An 18,421-nucleotide genomic window follows, 5' to 3' on the forward strand; every position below is an offset into this window, starting at 1 on the left:
TCAGGCAGTGAGTGGACAGAGCCTTGGTCATCAAAAACGTGCCAAAGAGACCCGTGTCCAGATACCATGTTGGGTCCACCTGTAGTCCAAGTTAAACTCTCTCTGTGCCCACCAGTAGTCCAGGCTGGTAATGCCAGCTGCTGCAGTGACCCTGTCACTCAGGTGGTGGACATCAAGGTGCAAATAAAGATCCTCAGGTTAACGTTGTGGTCCAGAGTTTAATCAGCTGCCGTCCAGGTGGTGAGAAGATGTGTCCACCTCTAGTGTGAGGTCCTCTTGAAGTTCAGATGGTCCACCTGTGCCAAGGTAACCAGTAAATGAGGGTGCAAGTGTTGATCGTCAGGGTCAGCAGGTGGTCCGGCCTGCAAACAGGTAAGGTCCAGGTGGTAAGTGGACAGACGGTGAGCCTCGGTCTCCAGCCGATAAGCTCCAATGTCCACCTTCAGTCCATCTTGTGTGTGTCCCTTCTCACATTCCCCATGCAGTTTGGGGGGGGGGGTGAACATCGAGGGTCCCTCACGTGTCCTAAGCCTTTGCTGGCCAAACAGCAGGGTGTAAGGTGAGTGGCCGGCTGGCGCAGTGCGACTGGAGAGACGACCGCCGGACGCTGCTGGAGACTCGCCCGGTGATTGCCGAGCCCTCACGTCTCACATGGCAACTTCTTGTTGTGTCAACAGCAGTGAGCGAGCAGTGGGCTGGCTACCCCGGAGTCTCGCTTTTCTGGTTCCTTCTTTCATTGGTGGGCCGAGGAGAAGACGCTGCCTCTGTCCGTCGGCCGACGCCTCGTAACCTTATCTCAAGGTGAGCAGTGCATGTGACGTAAGCTGCCATTGTGTGGAGCTGCGGCTCTGCTTCCAGGTGATCTGTAATGAAGCGCCGCCTGGTGGTGACTGCTGGTTTCAGGAAAGATTCCTTCGTGTCGTCGCCCACTGTGAGATGCCCTCTTACCATTGTCGATGTGTCCTGCTGCAGCGTCTCCAAACCCCATTGTGAGGTCACACCACCCCCACCGGCCAGTGTCAGGGGTCCAGGAGGAAAGTTGCCCAAATGAGACATTAGTGAGGCCCTGTGCTCAAGGCTGCCCCCTGGTGCCAACGCCGACCCACCCACTCACTCACTCTCTCGCTCTCTCGCTCACCCTCATTTGCCTGCACGGCTGCCATTTCCTCAAATGTTCCCAGAATATTCAAATAGGGAAGAACAAGCGGCTTCATTCTGCTTGTCTGCCCTGCCAAGCGGGTGCCAGCGAACAGAGAGGAATGACCAACTGAACAGCTAAAGGGCAACCACCCTGGTCGCCGGTCGTAGACTGCAGCCGGTGGAGGTCACCAGGCAGCGTGACCACATTTCAGGACTTTAACTGGACTCCTGGGAGTGGCTAAGTGTGAAACACCAGCAAGCTCAGAGACATCCAGCCAGGAAAGACCCCAAGAGACGGCTCCACGGGGGGTGGGCTTGTCGCTTTAAGAGAAGAGATCAGCTGCGTTATGACATCCTTCAAAAAGTGACCACAGCTGAGTAGCAGCCACCGTCCATCTCAGATGTGACAGTGTCAGGAGTGACCTGCAGGAATCCACACCTCATGTGACTCCTCATCATAGTCAAGCAAGAGAAAGACCACCAAAGCGTAAGCCGACCTGACTGGGCGACGTCTGCATCAGGAGTGTCTGAGGGTGAGTAGTCCAGCATGCCACTAGCTTTTGATCGCCGGCCATGTCACCTCTTGAGTCCCTTCCTTTAGTGCCTCTTGATGATGAACTCTTTAAAATGATTTGGGTGCACAGAGGTGACAATCGGCACTGGGACCACCACCAATAATAGGCGCTACATAAAATGACAAAGAGTGACCAATATGACCCGTGAAGCAGTGGATGAAAATAAATATCTGTAGCCACTGAGCCCCCTCAGACCCCCGAGGAGCACCGGTTAGGCAGAGGTTGTATTGGTGCATGTCGAGGGTGCAGTCTGCACTTCAGCCAGCAGAGGGCAGGCCACACAACACACTGAGGGGCACAAAGAAGTGAAACAAAAATAAGCAAAAAAAATAAATAAATAAAAAAGGCTAAAAATACAGAGAACAATTGTTGAGATCCTCGCTTCAGGTTTTTGAAAGGTCACCCACCCCAAGCTGGCTGCTCTCGTTTTTCTTTCCGTGTTTTTCTTTTATTTCCTCATTTCCAGCGAGCTGCCGTCTCTTTAATGTCGTTGAACCGTCAGCTGCTCAGCAGGTTTTCAGTCTGCAGTCACACGCTAACATCCTGTCCCGATAGCGCCTTTCATTGTGACTATCCCCCGTGAAAGATGTTAAAGTCATTTGTTGCACTTTTGGAGGGGACAGTGCCACTAACTGGGGGACGTGACTCAGGCTCAGGGAGGCAGAAGTGGGATTTGAGCCCTGGGACGCCTTCTTGACCTCCTTTGTGGGGAATCACCTTAGTGGGTGGACTGGAAGAGAAAGGCCTGTTTGTTTTTGGCACTCTGGTGCAGCCTGGTGGCACCTGAAAAAAAAGTGGCACTAAGACCACCCTTGGAAGGTGACATCTCACATTGGACTTCCTGGGGCAAAAAAGGTGGAGGGTCATCTTCAGATGGCCTCCCCATGACAGGGGGTCTTCTCATACTTTTAGAATCTTAAAGGGGAGGTGCTAAAGCCTGCCCCCTACTGGAAGGGTACAGAAACAACAGTCTAATGGGGTGAGCTAGTGAAGCCAATGTGGATCCAGATGTAAAGGCGCTATATACGTCTGTATAAGTATATATAAACACACATGATGATCAGTTTATAAGGAACAAGCAAAGCTGGGGTCCATGTTTAATAAGTGTCCTCATATGTGGGTCAGTTTATTAAAAAGAACAATAAGATGTTATGTTGTATCATACAGATTGTGAAACACAAGTCAAGAAGTGTGCAGTTCAATCTGCAGGGGGTGCCAGTGCCACCAACCAGTGCCATCATGGCCAACAGAGGAGTACCTTCTGGCAGAGAAGCCCCCTAGTGGTTATCGGGAGTTCTGGTCAACACAATACAAAAATGGCCATTGAGAGGAGCTGAGGAAGGAAGACCCCAAACCACAACCCCCATCCAGGCTTAGGGGACTCAATCAGGTGTGTGTGTGTGTGTGTGTGTGGCCCAAACGGTGACGCGGGCGCTCCGCACCACCTAGTGGAGACTTTGAGGAAGTGCATTTAAGATGAGGGTGTTATGCAATAAAGGCAGAGCCGCATCAGACACCGGAGGGACTTTGCAGGCTGAATGGTCTCCTCTGGTCCTTAAGGGACGTGTGACAGACGTCCAGCCATCACAGCCTCAGTCGTTCTGTCCCACCCTAAGACAGAGAAAGCCACCTGTAGTGTGAGAGTGGCGCTGGGGGCCTGTAAGCTGAGTCCTTCTAACATGCAGGAGGTGCAATTTATATAATAACAAAGACGACTGCCGTCTACATGGCTCGGTCTCCAAGCCCCCGCCACATCAATCCCACCACTCCCACCAGTTCATCCTGCCTTTTATGGCTTCCTCCAGCCTGCAGACATCTGTTTGTGCAGCTAAATTATAAATAAAAACAAGCAAATGAGTCGGGAAGATGAGATTATATCAAGGAGCCTCGTCGATATCATTTGCATAAAAGCTTCTCATTTGCCAGCGAACTGGCAGTCATTGTTAGGGACGCACAACTCTGCTGGCATGAATATGTCAATCTGTCCATCCATCTGCCCGTGAGAGCAGGGCATCCTGAGACCCAAAATACTGAGAGGTCTCACAAGGGGCAAGGTGTCAGGTGCAAGGCACTATATACGACAGAGAGAGCTGGCATCTGAGACGTCCGTCAAAGTGTCTGCACATCACATCAGGCCGCAGTGTCACACAGACCATTGAGGTGGCACCTTCACCTTCTAGTCCAATACGAATCATGTATGTCTGTGACATCAGGACAGTGTCCTTCCAGAAGCCACTGGTGTCACCAGGGAGTGTAATGAGGGGCAGGTGACTTTGGTGGAGTAAAGGAAGACATGCAAGTTCTCCACTAGGAGGCAGCATATAGTCAGACTGGAGATACGGAGCACAGTGGCATCATGTGTCTACCACTGTCCCTCACTAGCATGGCATCCAAGGGTGGTACCTATCACTGTCCTTCACTAGCATGGCATCCAAGGGTGGTACCTAGCACTGTCCTTCACTAGCATGGCATCCAAGGGTGGTACCTATCACTGTCCCTCACTAGCATGGCCTCCAAGGGTGGTACCTATCACTGTTCCACACTAGCATGGCATCCAAGGGTGGTACCTAGCACTGTCCTTCACTAGCATGGCATTCAAGGTTGGTATCTATCACTGTCCTTCACTAGCATGGCATTCAAGGGCGGTACCTATCACTGTTCCACACTAGCATGGCATCCAAGGGTGGTACCTAGCACTGTTCCACACTAGCATGGCATCCAAGGGTGGTACCTATCACTGTTCCACACTAGCATGGCATCCAAGGGTGGTACCTATCACTGTCCCACACTAGCATGGCCTTCAAGGGTGGTACCTATCACTGTCCCTCACTAGCATGGCATCCAAGGGTGGTACCTACCACTGTCCCACACTAGCATGGCCTCCAAGGGTGGTACCTATCACTGTCCCACACTAGCATGGCATCCAAGGGTGGTACCTAGCACTGTCCTTCACTAGCATGGCCTCCAAGGGTGGTACCTAGCACTGTCCTTCACTAGCATGGCATCCAAGGGTGGTACCTATCATTTTTCCACACTAGCATGGCATCCAAGGGTGGTACCTACCACTGTCCCTCACTAGCATGGCCTTCAAGGGTGGTACCTAGCACTGTCCTTCACTAGCATGGCATCCAAGGGTGGCACCCTAATAGGCTTCCTGGAGCTTGTATGCCTAATTAAGCCCACCATTTTAAATTCTTGTCCCTGTCACTCATTGAAAGAGCCATGAGAATTTAGGTGGCTTATCTGTCCCTCACCAGGAGTCTTTGATGTACAGGGACTCACTTTGGGGGAGGGAATGTGCCCCCTAGCGGGCAGGGAAGGCAGTTCTGTCTATCAGCGACCGCCTGTCATGACTGTCTGAGGCTCACTTTGGTGTCTTAGGGGTTCACTGGGGTGAGTAAGTGTGCCCTCTAGTGGCCAAGGATGGCTTACCTGTTATTCTGTACAAGGGCTCACTCTGGTGCCCTCTCATGGCTGAGCCCCCCTCCTTTCCCAAGTCTAGTGCTGCTCACTGTTGCGTCAGGGGCCTGTGTGGCATTGCAAGGCCATCGGTCATCGCCGGCCGTTTTATTTTTGGAACACTGCTGAGTATCCTGCTAGTGCTGGCGCGGTACCAACAGGGAAGTGGTGAGCCAGCTTAGCTAACGTGGGCTTTGCCAATGTTTTGCAATTCTGAGCTGCCTTCGCAATGAAGGAAACTCCGGAAATTTCTAACATTGGCTGCTGCGAGTAGAATAAAGATAAAAAATAAAAAATGAAAGCCTCATATGAAGAAGAAGAAATAAACAGCAGCAACAAAAAAAAACTAATCTGTGCCCAAACTACCAGGTGCAAAACTGGTGCCCTGCTATGAGGGTCTGGGAAAAGATCCTACCACCAGGGGATGCTGCACAGGTAGAGTTGAGGGAGAACTGGGAGTTCAGCAGTGTGCCCCAGTGGGCACTGGAAACTTGAGATCCCACCTCTGCCTGCCTATGTTACCCGACTGGTGAAGTTCAAACTAGACTGGCGTGCAGTGGGCACTTGTGCCTGAGTCTGCAGCTTCAATTGCTGTGACTTCCCAAGGGACCTAAAAGGCGCTATAGAAGCGTTAGAACTCAAGGAAATGATAAAGTGAAAAGGTAGCATTTGTTGTACTCTTATGACACAGCGTGTAGTGACGCTGCTCACCAGTAAGGGGCGCTGCTGCTATACTGACTCAACATGTCAGCTAATGCAACTTAATACTTAGGAAAGTCAAACACAGTGCCAACTGGCTGAATACACATATGCAATCAACTGGGGTTCTCTGTGAAAGGCGCTATATAAAATGGTCTTCCTGTATTGTCGATTGCAGAAGTAATGCCCTTTGAACTTTTACCCCCCCCCACCCTTTGAAGGGCACTATATTAACATGGTCAGTATTTTATTGTCCTTTTTGGAAGTACTGCATTTTAAATTAGTGCTCCCTGTGAAAGGCGCTATATAAGAGGGGCTGTATTTTATTGTCTTTTGTGTTAGTAATGCACATTAAACTAGTCATCCCTATGAAAGGCACTATATAAATGAAACATTTGATTCACCCTCCCTTTAATGAGGGGATGCACTTTGAGATCCATCTTTTAAAAGGCGCTATATCAATGGGCATTTTTCTGTGGCCTCATATCATGAAGCAGTGGTCTCAGTGGCGGGTACTACAAAACTGCTGTAACAGGTGGCACATAAAACAGGCCCTTCAACCAGGTAATGTGCTTGGAGCCAGTGTTACCTGTGAAAGACTCTATATACAAGGGGGGCTTGGTTTTATTGTCATTTTGACATGCATTTTGAAAGGCACTATATACAAACGGCCCGTGACCCTGTAGTTAGGATATAGCGGGTTGGATAATGGATGGATATATGCAAACAGACTGAATGCACAATTTACGTGAGGCAGCTTTCTCAATGAAAGGCGCTATATGACAAGGGTGTAAGCAGTGCACCCCGGCTCAGTCCTTCCTGTTAAAGGCACTATATAAGAAGGACTTTGCCTTTGCCTGGAGACTGTGATTTTTGTGAAAGGCGCTATATCAAAAACTGGCAGGTTTACATTGCCTGACGCAGTGAAGCAGTGCTCCCTCTAAAAGGCGCTATATAATTTGAGCGGTCTCATTTCCGTTTTAGAAGTCATGCACTTATCACACGTGCCGTGTTTGATTGTCTTTTGTACAAGTACTGGATTCTGAGCCACTGACTTGAGTGATGAATAATGAGTGTTATATAGCGCCTTTCACTCTGACTTGACCCTTAGTCATACTGAGAAACTCATGACAGCCCCCCAAAGGTGCTCAGTGAAGGTCACCTCATACTCTCGGTGTTTCCCATGATGCTCTTTGTGACTTGCAGGTCTGCTCCGCCTGGAGATGACGGCCAATCAGCAGCAGGATGCCAAGGCCCCGCCCCCGAGTGACCCCCGGGATCTGGAATGCTCCATCTGCTTCAGCCAGTTCAACAACGTCTTCCGGGCCCCCAAAATGCTGCAGTGCCAGCACACCTTCTGCCTCGAGTGCTTGGCCCGCATGAACGTAAAGTCGGACAACCCCCAGGCCATCCAGTGCCCACTGTGCCGCAGCCTGACCTCGCTGCCCACCCTGGGGCTGCCCAAGCTGGACACCAATGTCAACATCCTGTCCTACCTGCCCGAGGCCATGCAGCGCGTCTACAGCATCCGCTTCGTCCGCAGCAGGGGGCGCCTCGTGGTCAAGCAGACCAACACCCGTAGCCTGCCCTCGCTGTGCACGGTCAGCCAGACGCTGGACGTGGGGCTGCCGGAGGAGCAGGGGGCTCAGACCCAAGGCTGCAGTCAGCGGCTGGGACAGATCAGCAGGACCCGCTGGTGCCGCATCCTCATCCTGCTCCTCCTCATCACCTGTATGGTGCTGGTCATCAGCCTCATCATGGTGCAGAAGGGCTGACCACTGGGTCTGGGCCTAGTGGGACATTTCTGAAGTGACCACACGGATGACATGACACCTCAGTAGAGAGGCATTTCAGAGAAATGACCACAGCATGAGATACCTCAAGGCTGACCACTGGGTCTGTGCCTGGTGACGAATGTCAGAAGTGACCATTGTGGACAAATGACCACAACACCTGGGTCTAGTGTGGCGTTTCAGAGGTGACCACTGCACATAAATGACCACAGAAGTGACCACTGCACCTGAGCCCAGTATGACATTTCAGAAGCGGCCATCAAGGAGACCACCTCTGCAACTAAGCCTAGGGGGACATTTCAAAAAGTAAACACTACAGAGAAGTGACCACAGCATGAGACCTTCCTGAGGGCTGACCACAGCTCCTGGGACTACTACAGTGTGGCGTTTCAGAGATGGACCACACGCTACGTGTGACCGCCACTGACCACTGTATCTGGGCATAGCGTGACATTTCAGAAGTGACCACCGCACATTAACAACCACAGAAGTGACCACTGCACCTGAGCCTGAGACATTTCCAGAGTGATCACTGCAGAGAAGTGACCACAGCATGAGACCTTCCTATGGGGCCTTTCAGAGATGGACCACACGCTACATGTGACCGCCAAATGATACATCGGAGCTGATTACTGTTTCTGGGCATAGTGTGCCATTTCAGAGGTGACCACTGCAGAGAGGTGGCCCCAGAATGGGGTGACCATGGCACCTGGACCTAATGAGGAAGTGACCAAAGCCATGAAGTGACTGGTCACAGAGTTGCCAGCATAGTGCAGTATGGCTATTCCACAGGGTGACCGCAGCAGAGAATTGACCCTCATAATCCTCAGTAATTAACCCTAAGTTGGCCTCAGCTGTGATGTGACCACAACATGACCCAACAGAAAGCTGGCCATCCATCTCAGTGTTGATGACTCACTGAGGACCCCTGGAGAACACAACTTGGCTCCCCTCAGTGCCACTGAACACCAGAAGCTGAAGAATTTGTCACCGAGGTTACAGAATTTCATGTCACATGGATCCCCAGTGCAGAGCACCTCCAGCATCGGGAGATGTGGCACCCAGAACCATGGTGTCCATTGGCATGACTGCACAGGTATCGGAGATGCCAGCGGTGGGACGGGGGGTTTGGGTTCTGCATGTCAAGTCCATCCTGTTCATCCAGCTGACCCTTCTATTGTGGCATGAGAGCCACATGGTGGGCAATTTAAATAAAAGTCACATAACATCACTCTGCTCCGCCTATAGAGCACATCAAGGGTTAACCAAGTGTAGAGTCCTGAAACTGCCACACGAGGGCGCTAAGATCCCTGTCACCATTAAACTATCCAAAGGACTTGTGCAGTTCTGAGAATAGCCAGCAGAGGGCACCGAAACCCAGCGTGCTTCATTTTATATTCCGATGCCAGTTTTGCTGGGCAAATGGCTATGGGATAGTGGTGGACCAGGAAGTTCTTCATGCTCATGGTGGCTCCCTGCTGGCTCATTCTGTGCCACACTGTCCTCCTGACACCAACTCATGGCATTGGGGAACCAAGTGGCATATGTCATGGCTCACAATCCTCACCCAGTGGCAGGTACTCACAAGGTAGCACAGAATAACATGTCATCCATGACACAGTTTTGTGGTGTGTTTGGTCAAGGATGTCCTTCTGAAAGGCGCTATATGATTTTAAAGCCTGCATAGATCCAGTGAGAGGGTTTGCGTCTAAATGCACCCCAATACTGACTGGCACCCCCTGCAGGAAAGGCTCCTGCCCACCATCGAATGCAGTAATGATGGGTGCGGGCACTCCATGTCCCTTTAGTGGAATGAGTAGGAACAGATAATGGAAGGATGGATGGGTGGGCTTTACAAGGGAGCTTCTTCTGAAAGCTTCTGTTTAACCAGCATATGGGACCGTGACCATGCTCAGTTGTCATCCAAGGTGACTTACAAAGTCAGGACATGTCACAACAGTTTAGAGACAATCAAGTGCCACACAGCGGGCAGAGGCAGTAATTCAGCTGGCAGCCTTGAGCTTAATGGCCAACACCTAAGCTGCCACAGGTAAGTCAAGTCAAGTAAGGGGAGACCACTTTACAGGAGTGACCCCCATGAAAAAAAAATATGAGGACTATAAACTGCACAGACACTGGGAAAAGAAAAACAGTAATGGTGCTCTTTATGAAAGGCGCTATATAGAGGCTGGTGACTTTTAACATGGGAGGCCCTTTGTGACAGTGCCACCTATGAAAGGCGCTATATAAAGTGAGTGATGAGGCTAAAAGACCCTTTTTGTTCTTCATGAAAGTGCCATGGAAAGCCCTGTGTGACAGCAGCCTTAGGGAAAGGCGCTATATACATAGTGACCATTGTCTCTGAAGAGGACCCTGTCCTTATGCCTTTACATTAACATTGGTGTGGGAATTGGGGACCTCCTCATGAACAGTCAGCACAATTTTTATTTACATATGAACAGAAAATATGAATAACTCAAATGAAGACCCCCAACGCCCACCCCTGCAAAATCAGACCTTAAAGAAATATCCGGTGAACGGAGGCACTTGAAGGATTTGCAGCTGTCAGGGTCTTAGCCCCTTGGGGTGTTGTGTGCGTTCAAACACTGAGATGTACTTCAGTGAGGGGCTAAATAATAAATAATGAAGAAAAAGATGAGGAGCCGAGTGCCGCAAATCAGGGGCTTCAACCTCTGAAGTCAACCCCCCCACACATCCATCCATCCCCCTTAACACCAAAGCGCCGCTCACTGATTGCATCAGACATGAAGAGGGGGTGAGGTGGCACAAACAAGGGGGCTTCTGTTAACCTCAGTGGTGTTTAGGGGCCTCTTCCTCAGCGGTTGGGGGTCGGAAGTAAACACCACTCACTGACTCAGAGACACCGAGCGTCATGTAAACAATAAGCTGGCACTCACGTGTCACCTACACAAACAACAAACGTGGCCTCCGACTTACTTATGTTATGTATGTGTGAGTGATATAGCGCCCTCCACAAAGCCTTTTGGGTCACAGAGCACCACCTGTTGGAAAGTCACTAGTCTGTACTTTATATATCTCCTGGCCTCACAAACACTAAGGGGGCGCGAGTGGTGTGGAGTAGACTGGCAACCTGAGTGGGTTTGGCTCTCATTCTGCCCTTATGGGACCAAAGCAGGTCTGGACCCCCAGGACCCTGAACTCAGCCATGATGGACCTTTGAAAAGCGTGCATTGAAACTGCGATGAATGAAGGACTTCACTGCAACATCACTTAAATGTAAGTCAGCTCCTCATTGAACCTTTAATATCAACTCAATACACACACAAAATATAAAGTAAATAGAGATGGATATGTGAAAGGCACTTTATAGATACAGATAAGTAAAAGGATAGATAGATAGATAGATAGATAGATAGATAGATAGATAGATAGATAGATAGATAGATAGATAGATATGAAAGGCACTATATGATAGATAGATAGATAGATAGATAGATAGATAGATAGATAGATAGATAGATAGATAGATAGATATGAAAGGCACTATATGATAGATAGATAGATAGATAGATAGATAGATAGATAGATAGATAGATAGAGTGAATGGCACTATATAATGATAGATAGATAGATAGATAGATAGATAGATAGATAGATAGATAGAGTGAAAAGCGCTATAGATAGAGTGAAAGGCACTATATAATAGACAGATTAATTTTCTACCCAGCCAATTAGCAAATCCCTATATAGCGCCTTTCATGGTGAACAGTCCAGCAGGTTCTTCATGCCTACATCGAGGTGTGTTTTCCTGTAGTCTTGTATACTGATGGTCACCTCAAGGCCACACTGGGGGCTCGGCTTTTGGATTTTGAGGGGGGAGGTAGCTGGTGAGGTGTGCAGTGGTATAAGCTATACAATGTGAAGACCACCCAGGCGACATTGATGCCCACCGGGAGTCTTGTTGTTATGACTGCAGGTAGCTGCCGGCCCCTCATTAGCCCTGCCTCCCACATATTTATATAGGTGTGTATGCAGGTCTGCGCTCACCTGTGAGTCACCAGTGGGGGGGCCGCCGTCACCTCTTAAACACGCGGATGCCGCTCTCCACCCACGCGCTCCTCCGCTGTTCCCGTGGGAGTTTTTTGTCAAATCTGTCCCTTACAGCTTTGAGCTCAATAATAACATCAGCAGTGGTAACCTAACGCTGGTCACAACAACAAAGACAATCCTGCGGGGGGTGACGCTCAGGTCCTTACGTCTCCTGGTTTTAGTCCCTTTCTGTGTCGAGTTTCCATCTTCTTCTAGGGTCTCAGTGGACTTGATTGGCTTTCATTTCAGACCCTTGTATGTTAATGTAGTTGGTGATTTTAAAAATAATAATAATAATAATACATTTTATTTAAAAGCGCCTTTCAAAACACTCAAGGACACTGTACACAGTAAAAAATAATAATAAAAGTAAGAAAATAAAAAGCAGGCAAAAGAGCAGGTAATTTACAAGATCATAAAACATAAAACAGTTCCAAGATAGGAAAATGGAGAAAGTTATGTGGGATAAGCTATTTTGAATAGGTGAGTTTTTAGTCTAGACTTAAAAAGAGAGAAAGAGGTGATGTTTCTTATTTCAGGAGGTAGAGAATTCCAAAGTCGAGGAGCAGAGCAACTGAAAGCCCTGCTCCCCATAGTGACAAGACGGGGGACAGGAACAGAAAGAGAAAGAGAAGAAGAAGATCTGAGACACTGAGATGGGATGTCTCAGTGTGTGTGTGTGTCACTGGGGTCTGCCCAATCCCCCAGTGACCACCCACCTTAATTTTCAGCTGATGGGCTCCTGCTGTTATTTATTATACCCAATGGACTGTGCAGACCTGTGGTACACAAAGTAAAAGGCGCTATAAAGGCACCATATGTACTGTAAGGTCAAGTCTAACTGTATAGCGCCTTACATCTGGTGCTCAATTGAAGACACTTCTGTATGAAGTCAGCCACTGCCGTGGGCTCAGCCTTCAGCTCCATCCCTGTCTCTGTGGACACCCAAAGGTGACCCTTCCACCATAGACAGGGTCACTCAGTTTGGCTACTCATCCTGGTTTTGTTCCAAACTCTGGTCAGCACCAAGCTTCTGACTGAGGTGGCCCCTCTTGAGACTTCAACTGATGAAGACTCAGGAGACCCAAGAGAACTGCTGTTAGTGGAATGAAACCACAATGGGGGAGAACACCAGGAGAACTCAAAAGACCAAACAGATGGACAGGAGAACCTCACTGGACTGGGACCTAATGCAAGACTTGAACCCGTGTCTAACACATGGGGGCACCTGACATACTAGTCCATCACAGTTCACTCCCTTCTCACCCGTCACTCCCTTCAATCGGGTTCCTCGCAGTCCTCAAGCCCCACTCATACTGGTCATACTGGAATGACCTCACAGTGGTTTCTAGGGGTGACAAGTAGCTGAGGGAGCTCCTGGGGTCTGTCCTCTTAGAGCCCGCTGTAGTAGACTGTGATCCTGAACCCCTTATTTCTGTTAGAGTCACCTACCTGTTATAGATATTAGTGGGGGGCACCCAAAGGGCACTGGGCTGCTCTGTTGCCAACCATAAGACTGTGCCACCAAGCATGTAGGGAAACAGATCATATTCTAAGCATTATTATGGGGTACAGTGCCCCCAGGTGGTCTGTGGTCCTGATCCCCATATTTCTGTTAGAGTCACCTGCCCACTATAGATAGTAGTGGGGGGCACCCACGGAGGGGTTGAGTCACCCTGCTGCCCCCCATCAGACTATGCCACTCAGCACCTGGGGAAACAGATGATATTCTAAGCCTTATTATAGGACACAGTGCCCCCTGGCGGAGACTGCCCAGTGTAACTGGCATTGACTCAAGTGTTGTGAACACCAGTGGACTTTCCTCCAGGCCATCTAATGACCCCACGTCTGTCTTCAGTGACACTAAACAGCCTGTTGCTGTGGTCACACTCAGACCCCTCGTTACAGGATATTCATAAAATGGACAGCTGGACTAATACCAGACTCAAACATGTTATATAGCGCCTTTCAGGTGCAGCGTAATGACACAGTGTCTTACAAATCAGAAGTAGTGACCCATTCAGAGATTTAGCACCCCTTAATAAAGGGGGCTTCATATAGTCGTTATCAGGAGTTTCCTTTAATGCAGTTATGACGTTATATAGTGCCTTTCTGAAACAGCATTATCATAAAGAAATGACACTATGGCGAGAAATAAAATAGTGAAAGCAATCATGGGGGGATTCCTCCTTGCCTTCTAATCAGTGTGGCCTGCTGGCTAAGCCCTGGAGTGACAACCACAAGGATGTCACTTCACTTCTCCTGCCTCGGCCAGATCATGTCACCGTGAGCAGGTCCCTGTGGGTAAAGCCGTGGGTCCAGTTTATAATGATATAGTGCCTTTCATAGACACGCTGTGACAGGTGTAGTCCATGTCTCACTATGAGTTCAAAGCCAGCTCTCATGTCCCCGAGCCCTCCAGCTAAGATGATGTCACCTTACCCATATCCCAGGACCGAGCATCCACCACACCTTCATGCCATCATGTCTGTCTTCTATTTTTGGAACCAGGTAGAAACCCGCCAGGTGACACCTGCTTGAGTGAAGATCTCATAAAAATAGACGAGCGGCTAAGAAACGCGACGAGCAGCTCCTGGGAAAACGTCTGAGCGATGAGCTCACTGCGTCGCAAAAGGGCACAGTCTGCACGCCGTGTGTCACTCCAGGGGGTACGTCATCCGTCTGTGCTCCCGCATGTCAGCAGCATGGGCCTCGGCACTGGGTTAATGCCACTTAGCCCACTGTTGACTTGGCATTCAATGGAGGAAACTGCACTATGTACAGAAAGGCAAAATGAAAAGGCCCTGCGTAAGACACAAGGACTGAGCGACGGAGGGATCTTCAAAAGTGACACTCAGCAGTCGGCAGCCACCGATTACTGATCCTGGCCGAGGGTCACCAGCCTGACAATCCTACCCTGGGCTGGGCTGGGCTGGGACAGTGACGTCACCTCAAGAGAGACCTGCTGAAGCAGCTGGCTGAATTTGAAAAGGTGGGCTCAGTTATGGTGCGCACTCTGGACAGAAGACAAATACTGTAAAGCGCTGCCTCTCTGTTATATAGTGCCTTTCATCTGTTTATCTATTCATGTACCTAGCGGCCTATTATATAGTGCCTTTCATTTATTATCTTTCTAGTATGTAGTCTTTCACATTTAACTTTCTATGATATAGTGCCTTTCATCAGTGTATCTGTATTTACCTATCCATCATATAGTGCCTTTCCCATGTTATATAATGTCTTTCATTTACTTATTATACTTTGTATTTCACGTTTACATTTCTATTATATAGTGTTTATCAGCTATATCATTCTACCTGTTTATCATATATATATCATTCTACCTGTTTATCATATAGTACCTTACACATTTCATGTTTCCATTATATGGTGCCTTTCATCTATCTATTATATTGTGCTTTTCACATTTATCTTTTATGTAGTACGAGGGTGTTGTAGCGTGTTAGCCATTATGAAAGTAGAGAAGAGCCAAGCAAAATGACCCCTTTTATTGGCTAACTAAAAAGATTACAATATGCAGGCTTTTGAGGCAACTCAGGCCCCTTCTTCAGGCGAGATGTAAGACAGAAACTGGAGTCCACACACTAGGACAAGAAACAACAATGGTAAATCTTTAAAGGAAAAATCTTAAATGTAAAAAATTAATAGGTTCACTCAGGCTAAGATTAGTTTAACAAGAGAGAGAAGATCAATGTCTGGTCAAGAGGTTTTTGGATAAGATAACTGTCCAACAAAGTCCTTTGAAGTCTGTGATGAGCTTTTCTGAACAATGTGGCTCTGTAGTCAAGTTATCTGTGTCAGTCTGAGAGATGCAAACAGTCCTCATACCTGGCTATAAAACTCTTGTCTCTGTTCATGCCATGCTGTAATGTATTCAGTTTTAACATGAGCTTAACCTCCCGTTCTTTTCTCTCTTGCTGTGTTTTGAAGTTGCCCATAAGCCCGGTGACTTTAAAGCCCCTCTCACAGTGTCCATGGCTGTTGAAGTGGGCCGCTACAGGAACATCTGTGTTGTCATGTTTAATGTGGAATCTGTGCAAATTCATTCTCTGGCGGAGTGTTTGTCTAGTTTCTCCCACATAGAGTGAGTGCAGCGTCAGGACATTTCAGGCAGAGAATGAGGTGGACAACATGGGATGATCTGCAGGGAAATGAACCCTTTATGACATCACATCAAAACACAGCAAGAGAGAAAAGAATGGGAGGTTAAGCTCATGTTAAAACTGAATACATTACAGCATGGCATGAATAGAGACAAGAGTTTTATGGCGAGGTATGAGGACTGTTTGCATCTCTCAGACTGACACAGATAACTTGACTACAGAGCCACATTGTTCAGAAAAGCTCATCACAGACTTCAAAGGACTTTGTTGGACAGTTATCTTATCCAAAAACCTCTTGACCAGACATTGATCTTCTCTCTCTTGTTAAATTAATCTTAGCCTGAGTGAACCTATTAATTTTTTACATTTAAGATTTTTCCTTTAAAGATTTACCATTGTTGTTTCTTGTCCTAGTGTGTCGATATAAACACAGGAAACTCCAGTTTCTGTATTCCATCTCACCTGAAGAAGGGGCCTGAGTTGCCTCAAAAGCCTGCATATTGTAATCTTTTTAGTTAGCCAATAAAAGGGGTCAGTTTGCTTGGCTTTTCTCATCTTATATGTAGAGTATTTCATCTATTTATGTCTACCTACAGTATTATATAGTGCCTTACATCTATCTATATATCCATCTATCTATGTAGCATATAGCGCCTTTCACTCTATCTATCGATCTATCTATCTATCTATCTATCTATCTATGTAGTATATAGCGCCTTTCACTCTATCTATTTATCTATCTAGTATATAGCGCCTTTCACTCTATCTATCTATCTATCTATTATATAGTGCCTTTCACTCTATCTATCGATCTATCTATCTATCTATCTATCTATTATATAGTGCCTTTCACTCTATCTATCTATCTATCTATCTATCTATCTATCTATCTATGTATCTATCTATCTATCTATCTATCTATCTATCTATCTATTATATAGTGCCTTTCACATCTATCTATCTATCTATCTATCTATCTTTTAATAGAAGTTGGAATTTCAGGAGTCCTGTGGGTGAACTTTGGATGCCCGCCGTGCTCCTGCGCGTACAGTATGAGTGTGTGCGTGTAACAAGTGTAAGTCACAATGACTTGGCGCTCTTAGTCAAAGCCCTCTGATGAAATGAGTTCAAAGAAAAGGCCACGCGATCTCCGGGTCGATGCCGCCGCCATCTCTGCAATTGGCCTCTTTGCAAACGCAGTACCGCAGTCAGCCAGTAGAGAGCAGCAAACCCCAGAGGCTGCTGGAAGAAGTCTGGCGCTTTAGTCAGCCCCTTGCCATCCATGCCAGGGGGCAGCGATGCCCTAAACGTGGTCGGACGTGGTGCGTGCAGAGTGGCACCGTTGCTTCTCAGCCTCCGACAGTGCAAGATAAAAACGGTGATAAATAAATAAATAAATAAATAAATAAATAAATACATAAATAAAGCGCCAAACTTGTGACGTCACGGGGAATCTAGCGGGGACTTCGAATCGTGTGACACACGCGGGACATCTGAATCGGAAGTTACTCAGTCGCGTCCATTTTGTGTGCAGGAATTCTGGGAGCTCGATTTTTTTAAATTATTATCAAATGAAACACAATACAATACAAAACTCGTTGAGGATATAAATTCAACATTCAAAAAAGTATAAACAACATTCACACACAGTACAGGGGGGCTAGATGAATTTCACAATATGCAAGATAACAAATTGGGAAATAAGGAGCACAGGCCAAAAGACACAGGAGGCATACATCAAAACAGTAATAAATGAGATATGTTATCATAAATCCTTCTTACAGATCTGCTGGATTTCAGTTTCTTAAGTGATAGGAGGTATTGTTTCAAATTCATCATTTATGAACCATGTAAAAGACGGTTTGCTGTTTCTCCACCTACCACAGTGTATATGGTATTCACCTACGAGAATGACAATGTTAAGGAGCTGGAATTTAAAACTGGAGGCAATGGGCGTTGGGACCGCATGCTTTTTAGGGGGTCGGGGGTATATTGGGGGAGAGGTGAGGATGAATCCGAAGCAGAGGTCCGTCTATCGCAGGGCACACACGCGCTCCCCCACATGCATTACTAGGATGTCACTGTAGGGAGGGCATTTAGGAGGCAGTTCAAATAAACTAAAGGTTCATTTTTTTTTTTTTTAATTATTATTATTTTATTGGTCAGCCTGAACGACATGAAGATGACACTCCGGTGGCAGTATGGAAGACACCATGGCTTTGATGAACATTTGCATTGTTAGACAATTTAACTGACCCCCAAAAATTACGATCAAGAAAATGGACAAAGTCAAATGATAAAAACTTTCAGAAGACTTTGGTACTCAAAGACAGTGGTGTGTAAGTTTGGGGGGGCGGCAGACTTTTAGAGGGGCTTGTGAAACCAAAACATCCTGAGTGGAAACCTCGAACGATAATAAAATGGCTTGATATATGACGTACCATATAAAACATTTTTTTACTCTTTGCAATACCTTAGTGACAGACCTGCACCCCCTCCCAAGCCCCTCATATTGCAGACCCCTCCGTTTTTCAAACACCTTCCTTTTCTTAATGGTTTT

At 47.5% G+C, this 18,421-nt stretch overlaps 1 protein-coding gene across 2 annotated transcripts; it reads left to right on the forward strand.

Annotated features, from left to right (window-relative positions):
- Positions 1 to 1,241: 1,241 nt before the first annotated feature.
- On the forward strand, positions 1,242 to 14,327 carry LOC120542422 (RING finger protein 223). Of its 2 annotated transcripts, XR_005636181.1 has the most exons (3): positions 1,242 to 1,673; positions 7,080 to 8,762; positions 14,249 to 14,327. XR_005636181.1 is itself a non-coding variant. In XM_039774900.1 (2 exons), the coding sequence occupies exon 2, from the start codon at positions 7,097 to 7,099 to the stop codon at positions 7,646 to 7,648; it is 552 nt and encodes a 183-aa protein (XP_039630834.1). In that variant the 5' UTR covers positions 1,242 to 1,673; positions 7,080 to 7,096; the 3' UTR covers positions 7,649 to 8,878. The 2 variants fall into 2 exon arrangements, 1 of the variants encoding a protein (XP_039630834.1); XM_039774900.1 differs by lacking the exon at positions 14,249 to 14,327 and having other exon boundaries at positions 7,080 to 8,878.
- The last annotated feature ends 4,094 nt before the right edge of the window (positions 14,328 to 18,421 follow it).

Source organism: Polypterus senegalus, chromosome 13, assembly GCF_016835505.1.
Source record: "Polypterus senegalus isolate Bchr_013 chromosome 13, ASM1683550v1, whole genome shotgun sequence".
Taxonomy (NCBI): Eukaryota; Metazoa; Chordata; class Cladistia; order Polypteriformes; family Polypteridae; genus Polypterus; species Polypterus senegalus.

Coding starts and splice junctions, on each gene's coding strand:
- LOC120542422 (XM_039774900.1), top strand. CDS start 7,097: ATGACGGCCAATCAGCAGCAGGATGCCAAGGCCCCGCCCCCGAGTGAC.